Genomic DNA, 14309 nt, shown 5'->3' on the forward strand with positions numbered 1-14309 from the left:
TGGGTTGGCTTCCCAGCTGTGCAAGCTGTTTCTTCCATCAACATGTGTTTACTGGCAGGGGACCCTTATGTTTGCATTACAGGGAGGCAATAAACAGGAAGGCCAACCCTGGGGTTTTAAAACTACTGTTTAGAAGGGGGTGGGGGGAGCCTCTTGAGGAGCAAACCCTAATCAGTATAGTTCAGTGTTTAACAATTTTTTTTTTTTTTTAAAGAGAGCGAGAGAGAGAATCAGTTTCTACTTGTGTGTGTGCGTGTGTGTACGGTTGATGTTTTCAGAGATCCACATGTGTTGAAGTCCTCAGCGTCCAAGTCGAGGCTCTTTGATGAATTTTTTACAGTCTTACAGAGCTTGAACCACCTGGATGAGTTAACAGGCACATTTTATGCATGTGTACCTTTATATTTGTGTGTGTGTGTGTGTGTGTGTGTGTGTGTGTGTGTGTGTGTGTGCGCGCGCGCTTATAAGTAAGGTTGTGTCGACAATAAATGAGCCTCAGGCTTTGCTTGGCACAATATACAAATGAAAGACTGATTAACCAGATGACTGAAAGGCCTATTATTTTGACTAATCAATAGATCCTTAAATAAGTAATGAACAACATCAAAGAAGAAGACTACAAACAGCCACAGGCGAGTAACAGACAGCACTGTTCTCATCTCTTATAAAAGCTGAGGCTTTTGTTGGAATATGGTAATTTTGCTTCCGTTCATCTTAGCATCTACAGCACGATGACAAACAATAGCTGAAAGAAGGTGAATTATAAACTTACAGGTTAATACTAATTTGAAAACTGACAATAGTTGTCTTTTTTTTCTTTTTTTTTTTTTTACAATCAAATGACTACTCATAAAAGGTAATAATACCCATGAAAATATCTGTCAATGCAAAGTAATACCAGTGTGTTTAGTCCTAATTTGAAGGCCTCTAATGGGCCAGCGTGTCACACATCTGAGGCTGGGCAAAGATCAAAGCACACTCGCAACCTTATAGACACAAAACATTTTTATATTATTGATTTCAGATGTTAGTCTAAAATTCTCTGTTCCAGTGAAGTGCCATTGGGACCGGGATCTGGAAGGAGAGAGAGCATCATTTCACTATAAATCAGTCCCGACCAGCTACTCGCTGGAAGATTTCTGACAGAGGTGCCAAAGGAATCATCAGAAACTCTCAAACGGACGCAGAGAAAGAAAAACTGCCAAGTCAGCCACCTGGAGTTAGATCCAACTGGAAAGCAATGAAAAAAAAAAAAAAAAGAAGAAGATCAGAGTGCATAGAAGAAAACGCCAGAACCTTTGAGAGTTGAAGACCTCTTTGGAGGAGGTGTCAAAGACGAGGCTATTCCAGAAGCTTAATGTCGGCCTCTCTTACCCATTCCAAAAATAGTTCTGATTAGTGCGAGTGTGTGGGTAAATGGGTGAATGACTGTAATGTAAAGCGCTTTGGCATCCTCTGGGCTTGATGAAGCGCTATGCAAGTACAAGCCATTTACCACTTTATTGGATCTTTGTCCTGTCAGTACCCCTGATTCAATGCTATTCAAACTTACAAAATGTGCTTAAAAGCTTAGCCTATGGCATGAAATGGACAAGAACTGAGGAGGGGGGAAAAAAATCTAAATCTGCATTCGCTCCCGTTAAAACATAACTGTGGTATTTTCACATCTGAATTCAGTTTCTCTGGCCACATCTAGGCTTGAGTGCTGCCACACCTGTTCTCGGTGTAGACATAACTTGAATAGTACCTGCCTGAAAAAAAATTAAGTACACCACATGATCCTCAAATGCTAGCTGCATTATGTCTAAAGAAATTCAGGAACATATTAAAAAGAAAGCAATAAGTCTGGAAAGAGTCACAAAGCTTTGGGTGACATTATCCACAAACGGTGCAAACATGGAGGAGTGGTGAAGCTTCCCAGGAGTGGCCAGCCAAAAAGAAAATTACCCCAGGTGCGCTCAGATGACTCATCAAAGACCCCACAACAACATCCAAAGAATCGCATGCCTCAGTTGCCTCAGTCAGGGGTCAGACTTCATGTGTCCACCATAAGAAAGAGATGAGGTAAAAAATGGGCTGCAGACAAGAGTTCCAAGTTGGAAACCAATGCAGAGCAAAAAAGGACAGTAAGGCTCAACAACAAATCTTAACAGGTCAAAATCTTGATTTCGACCTGTTAAGATTTGTTTTGCCAATGTGGCAAGATGAGTGGGTCAAAATTCCTCCACAGCGCTGTAAAAATACTCATCGCAAGTTATCACAAACACTTGATTGTAGTTGTTGCTGCTAAGGATGGCCTACCCGGTTACTAGATTAAGTGGGGCAATCACTATTCACACATGCAGGTTTGGGTTTGGATTAACTGCATTTTATTTTTTATGAAACACTGAAGTGCATCAAACAAGCAAAAAAAAAAAAAAAAAAAAAAAGATGACCAGGAAGAGGGGAAAACTTTTACAAACCACTCTGTTCGGTAAGAATGATACGTTCATGCTGCAAGGGAATAGTGCATATAGCTGAGGTTTTGGTAAAAAAAAAATCAAGTGGAAGAAATTTAAATGAACGCAATTTACTGATAATCTGGACATTTGAAAACCCTGCTTACGAATCATGTTGTACCACCAGGAAACTGAAGTTATCTTGGCCGCAATGAAGCCGACAACATTCTTGGATTTGACTTCATCATTGTATAAACTTCAAATTTTTACGATGGGAGTCTTCTTTCGTCGTGCAGTCATTTAACAGAGATGAACTGTTTTTTAAAACGCTCCTCCTGACGCCTGCTCAGCCAATGGTAGCCCCCCTGGGGGCGTGGGCCGCCGGGGGGGTGGGCACCCTCCGGATGAAGCATCTGAGGCACACGGTGCTACTGCGAGTCAGCTCTTGCCAGATTTGAGCCCCACCACCAGATGACTGTCAGAGCGCGTTTCCTATTGGGAAGAAGGGGAGAGGAGTAAAAGCAAGGAGACCCGCCTGGGAGGAAGAAGCCTGTGTGAGGGACACGGAGGCAGAGTGTGTGAGGTACAGTGAGAGCAGAGTCAGAGCAGAGTGAGAGCAGAGGCTCCAGCGGACAGCAGACAAGCAACTTCATCGGAATTGTTTCGCTGCGCGCTGTGGCGGAGAGTCCAGATCGCTTCCGAGCGACTCCGGGTCAGCATCAGCAGCATGCTGGAGAAGACTTAAAGGCGGACCGTGGGTGAAGCTCGGCTGAGGCGTGCGAATCTCTGACAGTGTGCCGGAGAGCAGAGCAAGGAGGCAAGAGCCGTGCCAGCGAGGCAAAGGAACAGACACTGGAGAAACGAGCTGATGCTGCGGGAAAGTTACCAACTATGGAGATTTACAGCTAAGTGAGAGTTTAAGCACTGATCGGAGCGTTCAGAGTCATTTCTCCACGCTGGATGCGGTTATAGACAGATCTCGGTGCGCTTTTTCTTCTGATTCTGGTGCCGCGGTGGACCCAGCCGTCTCGGTCGGCGTAGATCTTTTCACCCAACACAGTCAGTGGGCAGGATGTCTGAAATGACTTCTCTATATCTCGTCTTTTGCCTTATGGTGACAGGTAAGATGTTTCTATTCAGTTTTGTTTTATTATTTAGCCTGCAGGTCTGTATTGATGGAAGGGGATGGATTGCTGCTCCATATGGCGCTGCGTCAAGTCGCCTCAGTGCGCTGGTCTGCTGCAATGCTACATTTCACAGCTGTTAATGACCAGTAAATGTTTAATCACTTATTTAAAAAAAAAACAGAAAAGAAAGAAAAGGCAGCTGCCAGCTGCATCAAAGGATTTCACCCCATGTATGCCCGAGTGAATAATGTGAATGCGTAATTTGGGTTTATCCCAAATGGTCTCTGCTCTTGTGCAAATACAGGATCTCTTCTCTTAAGTTGGGGGGGGTGCTTCGCGCAGAATTACGGCTTCGGGGCGCACCTACACAAAGAGCATCTCTGGGTGCTTTCCTTTGAGCAAGTAGAAAACTGTGGATTTGGACCGCACAGAGCATGTGTGGGAGTCAGTTCGGAGCACAAAAGCGTGGACCGATCCACGAGAATGAATGGGACAAACAAACAAAGCGAGTCCTGCAAGCGCTGGTGGTGCTCCACGCACGGCTCCTCGTCCCTCCAACCCTGCAAAGTTACTCGGCGGCGGTTTTCCTTTAAGAAAAGATTAACCGGTCCGGGATGTGGTTGTAGATTGTGAGTGAAAACAGAGGAAAGGCGCATAGGTGGGGATGCAGCGGGGTGCATAGAGAGTGATGTGGAGGGATTCAGGGAGGGAGAGAGAGAGAGAGAGAGAGAGAGAGAGAGAGAGAGAGCGTGGATCGGAAAAGTGAGTGGGATAGACAAATTGGGTGAGAGCGTTTGTTTTTCTTCAAGCGAGCAGAGACACAAAGCACCTGTCTCCCCCGCTCGCGTCCCCCACACACAGACACACATCACCACCCTCTTCTGCTTTTTCTTTTGCATGTTTGTAGGATTTACTTAACGCTTTGTTTATGTGCCAGCAGGGCAAAACGCGCTCACTGCGCTTTGAAAAAAAAAAAAGAAGAAAAAAAAAAGAAGTTATAATAAATGTTTTAAAAGAAAACTAAATATTACATATTTCTGCATTTGGAAATCTTAGTAGATGTTCCAATGCATATTTAAATGAAACTTGTGACTGTTCTACTAGGCTTATGAGAGTTTACAGAAGTATAAACATCGGGATCAACAAGCTGCATTTTTGAGCAGCTGCTCAGAGCCGGCCCAAGGGATAAACAAACTAAGCTGCTGCTTAGGGACCCCCCAGGCCAGCAGTGGAGGGCTCCTAGGAGGCCTCTCACAAAAAAAAAAAAAAGTACATTTGTACTTACATCTAAAAGTTAAGTCGGTATCCCCCCCCCCAAAAAAAAAACTTTCACAATTAGATTTATTTAGGATTTAAAAAGAACTGACAAATGTAATTGGAATCATAATCATTTTTGCTGATTGTGCTAGACAGAGATACATTTGGCTGCTTGGGAATATTTGAGACGCCAACAACAGGGACACTTATGGAAACTAAAGGAGCTCTTATTTAATTAACACTGTCATAAAACTGCTGTGGGCATGCTGTAAGATTCATGTCTGTAAAGCCGTTAACACTAGAATATATACATGAGTCAATAGTTCAAGTAATTATCCAGCACAAGTCAAATTGTTATACTGTCACTGTGTGTTCTCTCTATGGAGAGTGTCTTTAAAATATTACTTAGTAACTGTTTGTTCTATTTTTTTATTTTTATTTTATTTATTTATTTTTGCTTAAACTTATGTATCAAAAGAAAAAAAATATTAAACTATCATGTTTTACTCGGGTTATCATGCTGTGAAAATCTCTTTGCGGCCTGTGGATGCTTCACTTTAAAATGAACAGATTCATTTCATGTCACTGAGAACACAAACCAGTGCCATTCTGGCACAGATCTTTTCTTGGAGGGACAGAAGTTGCAAAAAAAAAAAAAAATCTAAACCCTTTGGGCTGCATTTGTAGTTTCTTGCATGATTCAGTCACCCACCCCCCCTCCTTGCAGCTCTCAGCAAAATGGCAAAGCTTGCCCAAATGGCCATTTGCTGCACGTGTACGTCTTCACCTCCAGCCCCCCGGTTCCGCATGGTTTTGTCATTATTCAAAAAGCCCGAGGGAGGGTACATGACACCAGTAAACCTCCGGTCCCTGACAGAGCAGCAGCAGCTGGATGAGAAGAAGCCAAAACCAGACAGTGGCATATATCCCTTGACCTCAACCCCACTGCATATTGGAAACACTCACATTTCTCTCTTGTGCTCCCTCACCACACAAACACAACAGAAATCATGAAAACGGTGACAGCTGCCCTAATTAAAACCTAAGAGACCCTAGACCTCATTTACTGGGTCACTCTTTAAGGCACATATGCTCACAACTGGTTGCGCTCGTAAATGTATCCCACTTCAACTTGTGGTTTCCCTTTTTCTATTATTTTTTTGCATGGCACATTGCTTACATTTCAATGTACGTAGGCTTGCTCAACACAGATAATTTACTTTCTCAGAGGGCTCCCAGAGGAATTGGATTCCACACTGCATCAGTATTCCGAGTAATCTTCAGTGAGCTCTTCTTTGGAACCTTTTGCTTTGGGTCGCCTGCATCTCATCGGGCCAAGTTCAAAGGCTGCGAGCTGAGATTACAAGTTTCTCTCCCTTCCTCTTAAGTCGTGTCGCCACTCACGTCTCACTATAGTGTAATGCGGGGGAAATTTTCCACCTTGCTTCTTCTTCTTCTCACAGCTCTTTTTACCCGGTTGCCTGAATGTGTGACTGCGAATCGGGAGGACATGAGAGCAAGTCTGCCTAATGGGCCGGAGGCAGAAAGCAGACTTCCACCAAAGGTTTTGAAAAGCCCCATTCACTATCATGTTCAGTACTTCGTGCAATGGAGTTCAGATGCAGAACTGTAATGTAGCAGGGGAAGCGAGGAATACTCTCCACCCCTCCCCTTGTCATCCCTCTCTTCCTCATTACTAAAGATGGGTCTTCTCTACACTGAGCACAACTTTGTATGTGGATGCAGAGACAACAGAGCCCAAGAGGTTTGCTTTAAGCAGCCGTGCATATTTTATGAACTGACACTCCGGGCTCTTTGAATTCTCTTGGATGGAGTCTGGATGGGGACAGTTAAAGAAGAAGCCGGGGGTAGAGGAATATGGTGGGAAGGAAGGCTTAGCGGGGATGAGACTTAGATGTGTCACCGGCATCTTGGTGATTAAGCAAAAAAGTGTCTAGTAAACAGAAACAAATTCCACTGAGGTTTCCAAAAGTTTTTTTTTTTTTTTTTCTGTCTTGTTGTTCTTGTCAAACAAACCCAGAATCATGGTTATAATCGCTTTGCTTTGTCCTTACTTCTTCAAAAAAAAAAAAAAAAAAAACATTTTAAGCCCTAATGATAAAAGGATTCCATGGTAGAAAGTTTGGAGAGGCAGAAAACCCCAGCAAGCCAGTGAGGTGTGTGAGAGACGAGGTGCGAGATAGTGCAAACGCAGCAGAATTCGAACACGTCTGAGTCCCGAACACCAATGTATTGCATTATTTAGAAGACAAAGTCATGGCAAAGATATGGATATTTTCCTCTCTGCTGGGTATGCTGTATGAGCTCTGAGTAACGGGTTTCTTGAAGGATTTTGTACTGGAAGTGGAATCTGAATTAGACATGGGTCAGGATGAGATTTCTCACTGTAAGATCACGCCAAGTAAATACGCTATGGTTTCACGGCAATACAAACGTAACGGATCTATGGAATAAATTAACTAAATGCTTTGTTTTTTTAAAAATCTGGGGTAACTGCACTGCACAGCAACAGGTGGACATCTTTCTGTTGAACTATCATCCACACTGTTGGAGAAAACTCTGTTTCTCCATCACTTTTTTTTTCTTAAAAAAAAAAAAAAAAAAAACACTTCAACAAGACAAACTATGATGGACGGAGCATTTCAGCAGTCTTGAAATCATATTTAAAATTGCTCGATTCTTGAAATACATATTAATCAGTAGTATTACCCTAATATGCAAGGGTTGACAATACATCCAGCTCTTAAGATGAGATGATGCCTGATGTTGGATTCATGAGAGGAAGAGGCGTTAAAATCATACAAATCATAAAATGTGTTTTACGGACATAAAATGCTTTTTTTTTTTTCTTTTTCAAAAACAATATAGAGGTTTTATGACTCTCAGACTGTATTTCAAAAATCTCTCTTTAATCTAGACTTATCCACATCAATTCAAAGTGTTTTAGCTTTTAACCAGTTTAGATAACATACATTTTATAAAGTAATTGTTGATGCTTCGGTACTTTTGTAACAGGGTGTCGGCGAAACGTCTGTATATGTTGACTGTCAACACAACTAGGCAACAACTCAGGAACCGCTCCATTCTGTACTTCACAATAAGATTGACAAAATTAGATGCAGTGTATCAAACTGAATCAAGTATTCACAACTTGTGCTCACAATGCCACTTTGCACATCTTCAGTCAAAGTTCAGTCAACTGGATAGTGTTTTTCAAGACAAGAGTTCATTTTGAAGAGAATGTGGCGTCTTAATATATTATCTGAAGAAGAGCTGTGCAATTTTTGTGTTAAAATCTTAAAATTCGATGGGGAAATGCTAAACATTTGCACAACACGACCAAGATTTTTTAATAACGCTATGTTTTCTGTGACAGTCTTGAAGACCATTGTCTTTCGAGCTCTCTTCATATCCTCACGCTTCCCCTTCCCCCGCCCTTACGGAAGAAGACGCCTGAACTAAAACAGAGAACAATGGAGCTTCATAACGTTGCTCATCTCTAATCAGTTTTGCCATTTGGGTAAACACAGATAAAGAACTTGGCAGCGTGTCCTGAGGCGTCGTTATCAGCTCTGAGCAACTTAACTGGATGTGCGCTGCTGGTTCAGGCAAAACACAGGAAAGCACAAGAGTAGCCAGGTAGCAAACTGTTGATGGCACTTGGCCTCATCCAGTTTTATTTTTATCTCTATCCGCCCATCCTCCTTTTGTCTTTGTCTTCGCTCTGTCCCCGTGTGCGTCTCCGCACATCCTCACATCCTCACCTCGTCTTCCTTTGGGTCAGTCGGAAGATCTGGAGAGGAAATGAAAGAGACTAGGGCAAAGGAGGGCCATGTCAGCATCCTGCCTTGAGACCCCCCCCCCCCCCCCCACACACACACACACACACCCCTTCCTTGTATCATCAGCATAGAAAAGAGAGGAAAAAGCAGAAAGTTATTTACCCTTTTTATTCTTCTATGCAAACACAGTAATGGAAAGAGGGGGGAAAGTGGGATTAATTTGGTGCCTTTCATTAAAACATCGCCCCAAGGGGAAGAGTCGCGTTCATACAGTAGCAGCTATTTCAAGAAAGGCTTGAATTGCATTTATCTCCCCTAAAAACGCAAGTGTCACCTCCTTCTAGAGAGATGCATCACCGCTCCAGAAGACTCTAAACCCAGAAACCAAGACAGAAAGAAAGAAAAAAAAAAAAAAACATGAGACATATAGGACCACACATTCATTTTTATTTTCCAATCAATTGCTGCCTGGGAAGACAAGGATTTCATATCTCCTGCCGAGAGACAAAAACCAACAGCAAATTGAAATTTATCTTCTGCGTCGCAGCAATATCTGTTCCTGTGTTATCTTCACCAGCCGTGTTCTTTAACCTTGTATTAGAGATAGCTGTATGGATTTTGGCAGCCAGGGGGAGTCTCGCAGGAAAAAACAAAAAACAAAAAAAACGAAAAGTCCTATTTGCAGTGCCACCAGACAGCATTAATTTGACACCAGATGCTGATCCATTTTACTTCACTTCTCACTCCCTATTTATGAAATTTGATTGTTGGTGGCACTTACTGAGCAGAGGAGCTGAAATATTCAGCGCTGTGCACTAGGGCTAAGAGCTCAGATAGTAATGGATCAAAAGAAGCTTGCTGAGGCAACATCCCCAACACATGGGCATACTCAGAGAGGTCAAGGGCAGACACTGAAAGAGTAACTGATGGGCTGGGATGAGTTTCCGACATCTTCAGGGCCGTGTGCTTTTTTTTTCCTATAGCTAGACGGTGCAGTCAGCTTGTCCAGTCGACACTGCAACTCAATTAACACCTCATCTCCACAATCAACTACATTTGCTTAGTTCAGACCAGTAAATGTCCAGTTGGAAGTTCCTATGTCCAATCTTTTGCCAGTATTTAAACACACCCCCACTAGTAAACAGCATGTGGTCAGGGCAATAACCGTACACTTTAGGCTGCATAAAGACTACGCATCAACTATTCTTTGTATCAAACAATTAAAAAGGAATCTCTTTACTACTTGTCATGCCAATATCTTTGATATGAATGTGATTGGGACTCACTGAAGAATAAAGATCACCGTTACTTTGATTTAATCCAGCATTCCTCTCCAAACTCCCTTTTCATCACTTTCTTTAACTCCATCAGTTCACACTTGCAGCGATTCCAGGACAAATATTTTGTTATTGATCAAAGTAATAACCAAAATAGTTGGTCTGTTCTTGCTTGGGCTGCTCTGTGTTGTTTCAGGAGGTTCTCTGTGGGTTTAGAGTAAACATAGCCTGTATTCTGTTTCCCTTTTTTTTTTTTTTTTTTTTTTTGCTGGGAAAACTTAGGAATCTCAACCTAGCAGGTGAAGAAGAGATCCAAAACCTGAAGGGATGTCAGTCAAAGGTTACTGATTGAAAATTTAACTGCAGTTCCCCCGAGTGGCAAAACTCTTAATGCCATTGAGTGGTTTTGAGAAGCGAGCGTAGAGCAAAGTGTGTAGGTGGCTGAGGGATTGATGGTGGGTGGTGGAAGGGTAAGGTGTGTCTCTCTCCTCCTGTCTGTTTGGGGAAAGAAAGCTGATGCAAAGATAACAATGGGCTCAGCATGAGAGACGGAGAGGGAGAGAGAAAAGAAAGAAAGGCACAGGGGGGTCAAAAGGATTTACTGCCAGGAGCCTAGCATTCCAGGTAATGGATATACTTGTGTTAGTGTAAAGAAAACCTGCTGTTCTTCTTCTCAGACAACAGAGGTGAAAAGAAACAAAGGGGTAACTGACTGAAAGTCTGAGGCGGATTAACAGAAAGTTGATAATGCAACACCCTGGGCTAAGCATCGCGTCCTCTCATGAGCGTCCATGTGTCAGCTTAAGAGTACAGATAAGGGTGGTGCGGCAGACGCTTGCTACGTTTTTGTAAAGATGCTATGCGGAGGGCAAAAAAAACAAAACAAAAACAAAACAAAACACATGGCTAAGTGCTTCCCTAGCTGGCTAAGGTAAACCAAACACCCATCTTCTAAAGAGGAAGCAGTCCAACCATTGTTCCAGCACATTGCACCCATCTGACTGAGATATCCTTTGCGTTGCGCAGATCCCTGGGGGCCGGAAATAGAACGAAGCGGAGGAGTACAGGGACCGATTGTTCCCCCGCTCAGACTATCCACAGATGGGGCTATGGCACGGGGACGATCGCTGTTTGCTTTTGAAAGTCCCAGGCGTTTGCTTTGCAGTCATGGTTTACGGAATGCTCTGGGGGATAGTGGAGAAAAGGGAACCACTGGAGAGAACGGGGAAAGAGAAGGGAAGGGCTCAGAGCAGAGAGAAAAAGAAAAGATGGGGAGGGGGAAAAAAGTAGTTTGCTTAATATCTTGTCAGGGTGAATATAGTGTCATCGCCAAGAAGAGAAGACAGATGATATAGCCATCCAATGATGGGGTAGGTGGGTGAGAAAGCGCTCAAGTCCTCTCTAGTTTCCGAACAGAGACATATAGAGCTGGGGATAATGGAGAAAGAAGGAAGAGTAAAGAGAGTGAGGGAAAAAAAGAGAACGGATGAGATGCAGGGAACCCAGAATGCATCCATCATGTGGTTTGGTGCAGAAGCCATTTGTACCTATTGTACTCCATAATTTGTTTTCTCAGAGCTTGCACTGGGAAGGGTGAGGGGGGGGGACACACCAAGCTATGGCAGCCATTTATTTTTGCACTAATTACATAAGTGAGACAGCATAATTAGACGTATAGCTAAACAGACAATAGGCTGAAAGAGAGACGCGCAGAAGAAGATAGACGGGGAGGTGTTGATGAATTCAGATAGATGAGAGGCTTGGGCCCTCTGTTTCATATTCAAGAGTGCGAGGGAACGCGTTAAAAGGAGTAAAGGGGATGGAGAAGGATAAAGGGAGAGGAAAAAGGGTGAGTAAAGGAGATGAGGCGATGCAAAGGATAAAAGATGAGAGGCAGGCAGAGAAAAGCTCTCTTCACAGACTGCACTTTTAGGCGCGGCCCAGTGCCACAGGAATAAGGCGCCTCATTTTATACACCTGCTCAGCAGGAGGGGAAAGAGACGTATAAGGAGATGTTGTACAGGAAAAGAGAAAAGGGCAAAAGAGAAGAGAGGGAAGAGGAGATTGATCTCATCTCAGCTCCTTCAGATCAAAGGCACAGAGTGGCTACAGAAAGCTGTTTGTTGTGGCTTGTTTGGGAGGGTCCCCGTCTTTTTTTTTTTTTTTTTTTTTAGAGGTCACGAGTTCATCTGGTCTGCTATTTTGTTCAGGCAGGATTACTCTTAACAACACATGCCAAGCCCTTCATAAGCTCCGTACCCTGAAAAACATTCTCTGGTAAGAAATCGTGAGGTGGCGGTACCACATAAGTCTGATCAGGGGATGAAGGGTGGTTCATTAGATGTCTATGCCACACTCGTAGCTTTCTCTTCATGTGCTAATACAGGGATGCATCTGCTCTGGTTCCTGTGGGGCGGTACCTGGGTGTGTTGGACATGTCACAAGCCTTTTTTTTAGGTCTCTGGTAGAGGGAAAGATAAATAGACCCTTAATGAAGCCACTCAATCACAGGTCAGTTAAAACTGCTGACCAAGGATTGAAGGGCTTGTCAGGCTTGATTGGAGGCCCATTGAGGCTGGTCAAGAGAAGATGCTCTGGAGTCGTCACACTTCAGATTAGCCATTAACCACACTCTAAACCTCCACTTAGCCATTCCTCTTTCTCTAAACAGACATCTGACAGACTGTAGTGGCTCGTGTTTAACTCCGTGAGCGGTCAAGGGAGTTTTTAAAAAGCCAATTTAAACTCAGTCCTTTGTTTAACCCCTCTAGGAACTCAAACCTGGACTCACCGCATTGGTTGTGCGTGAGAGTGTGCATGTAGGTTATTTTTTTCTGACTCAAGGCGTTGGTTCCCCCGCTTTTTATGCACCAGATTTACAAGTAGCTCCACACTGAAATGAAATTTACAACACTAGTAAAGCAGAATTTGGACTTTGTAAGTTTTCTAAGTTACTTTATTTATGAAAAAACGAAGAAAAAGTTCTCATTTGTGCTACTGAATGGTTGAATGATGTGGCTCAATCATGTGTTCCATTTTAAGTCAAGGGGAAAATTTCCATGTTTTGAATTTGGAAAAATTCCCAGAATTATCACCTTGAATTTGGAATTAAAATTGGAAAATGATGATTTTTCTCACCCAACCCAACCTCAGTCGTCCAGCGTAGTTGTTTTTTGTTTTTCATAGAATTTAGATACAATAAAACCAGCTTAGCTGCACATCTAATTTTTATCCTCCAAAACCTTTCATATGTTGACTAAAGGCACAACATGGAGAGAATATTGTTATCACCTTGTATTGATAATTAGCCTGATCACTGAGCACGTCTTGTAGCAAATGTAGGTGATTTGGTACCATTATTAAGTATTTAAACGAGAATACACCTTAATTAGATTTTGTCTTCAAAACAACAAAAGTATAGCCACAGATTATAGTAAATATACATACATCAATTTAGAAGGTTCTGATGAAACAAATATCTACATCAGTTACTTTGCAAACAAGTGATATCAAAAGCCTTCTAGAGCACCACTAAGGCAGCCCAGGTAGCACCAGTGGTACCTGTGCTGTAGGCTTAGGGTTTACATCTAGTGCAAAGCTGTCTTGGCACATTCAACATTCTGTTTAAAAAGGTCTGGGCTCATATAGCGGAACCTGCACAGACTGTTTTTATTTTTTTATTTTTTGTGAGTGAAAGACAGGGTGGATGAGAGAAATCAATGACCCAATTCAAGCCATTACAGCCATGACTGGTGCAGTAATGGTGTGGAAATGGACACTGGTCATGTGGATCCCCCCCGCCCCCGTTTACACCTCCAGGCTCAGATCACAACTGAGGCTCTTATTCATTTCCTTCGTGCTTTGATTTAAAAAAAAGTATTCTGAGGGTTTCTGAGGGTTTCAGAGGCTCTCACATGATGGGGACAAGGGAAGAGGTTTGTTCGTTCTGTGCGGGAGAGAAAAAAAACTTTATCTCGCCAGGGTTGCCAAAGGACAAACACATAACACTGGGCTGGAATCATCCTCAACAAATAACACTTGTAGTCGTCTCTTCTGGCAAACGTTGGCTCTTTGATTCGAGGTAATGTGCTAACAAGCAGTGGGTATATGGAATACCCATAGCCTTAATATGTGTATTTTCAAGGAAGTGAGAGTCTGCATGTGGTTTTGTGTACATATGCCGCTCTGTGTGTGCATGTGTGTTTTCACACTAATTAATGAAAGGCTTTATATGCCGGCTGAGGTGACGATGGCCTGTCTCCAGTCAGGCATTGCATCCCCCCTCCCGTGTCAGTCTCAACCCTTGGTGGTCCGGGTCCTCTCTCCCGCACACTAACGCATTAATGAGCCCAGTCTAATTAGTGCTTGTGGTTTCATACTAGGGACCCCTGAAACCACATCACCATT

The 14309-nt window shown here is 43.0% G+C and overlaps 2 protein-coding genes across 3 annotated transcripts in view; one reads left to right on the plus strand and one right to left on the minus strand.

Moving 5' to 3' along the window:
• The window catches only part of kmt2bb (lysine (K)-specific methyltransferase 2Bb), a 386582-nt gene that overhangs the window by 170538 nt on the left and 201735 nt on the right, over window positions 1-14309 (minus strand). The gene's annotated exons all lie outside the window — the stretch shown is intronic.
• kirrel2 (kirre like nephrin family adhesion molecule 2) overlaps window positions 2611-14309 on the plus strand; it is a 45114-nt gene continuing 33415 nt past the window's right edge. For both annotated transcript variants that reach the window (XM_088013594.1, XM_088013595.1), the window contains exon 1: window positions 2611-3559. In XM_088013594.1, the coding sequence (XP_087869720.1) occupies window positions 3511-3559 (49 nt within the window). In that variant the 5' untranslated portion in view covers window positions 2611-3510. The remainder of the gene's footprint in view (window positions 3560-14309) is intronic.

This window comes from Poecilia mexicana, unplaced genomic scaffold (assembly GCF_051168715.1).
Source record: "Poecilia mexicana isolate PSO_F unplaced genomic scaffold, ASM5116871v1 scaffold_16, whole genome shotgun sequence".
NCBI lineage: Eukaryota > Metazoa > Chordata > Actinopteri > Cyprinodontiformes > Poeciliidae > Poecilia > Poecilia mexicana.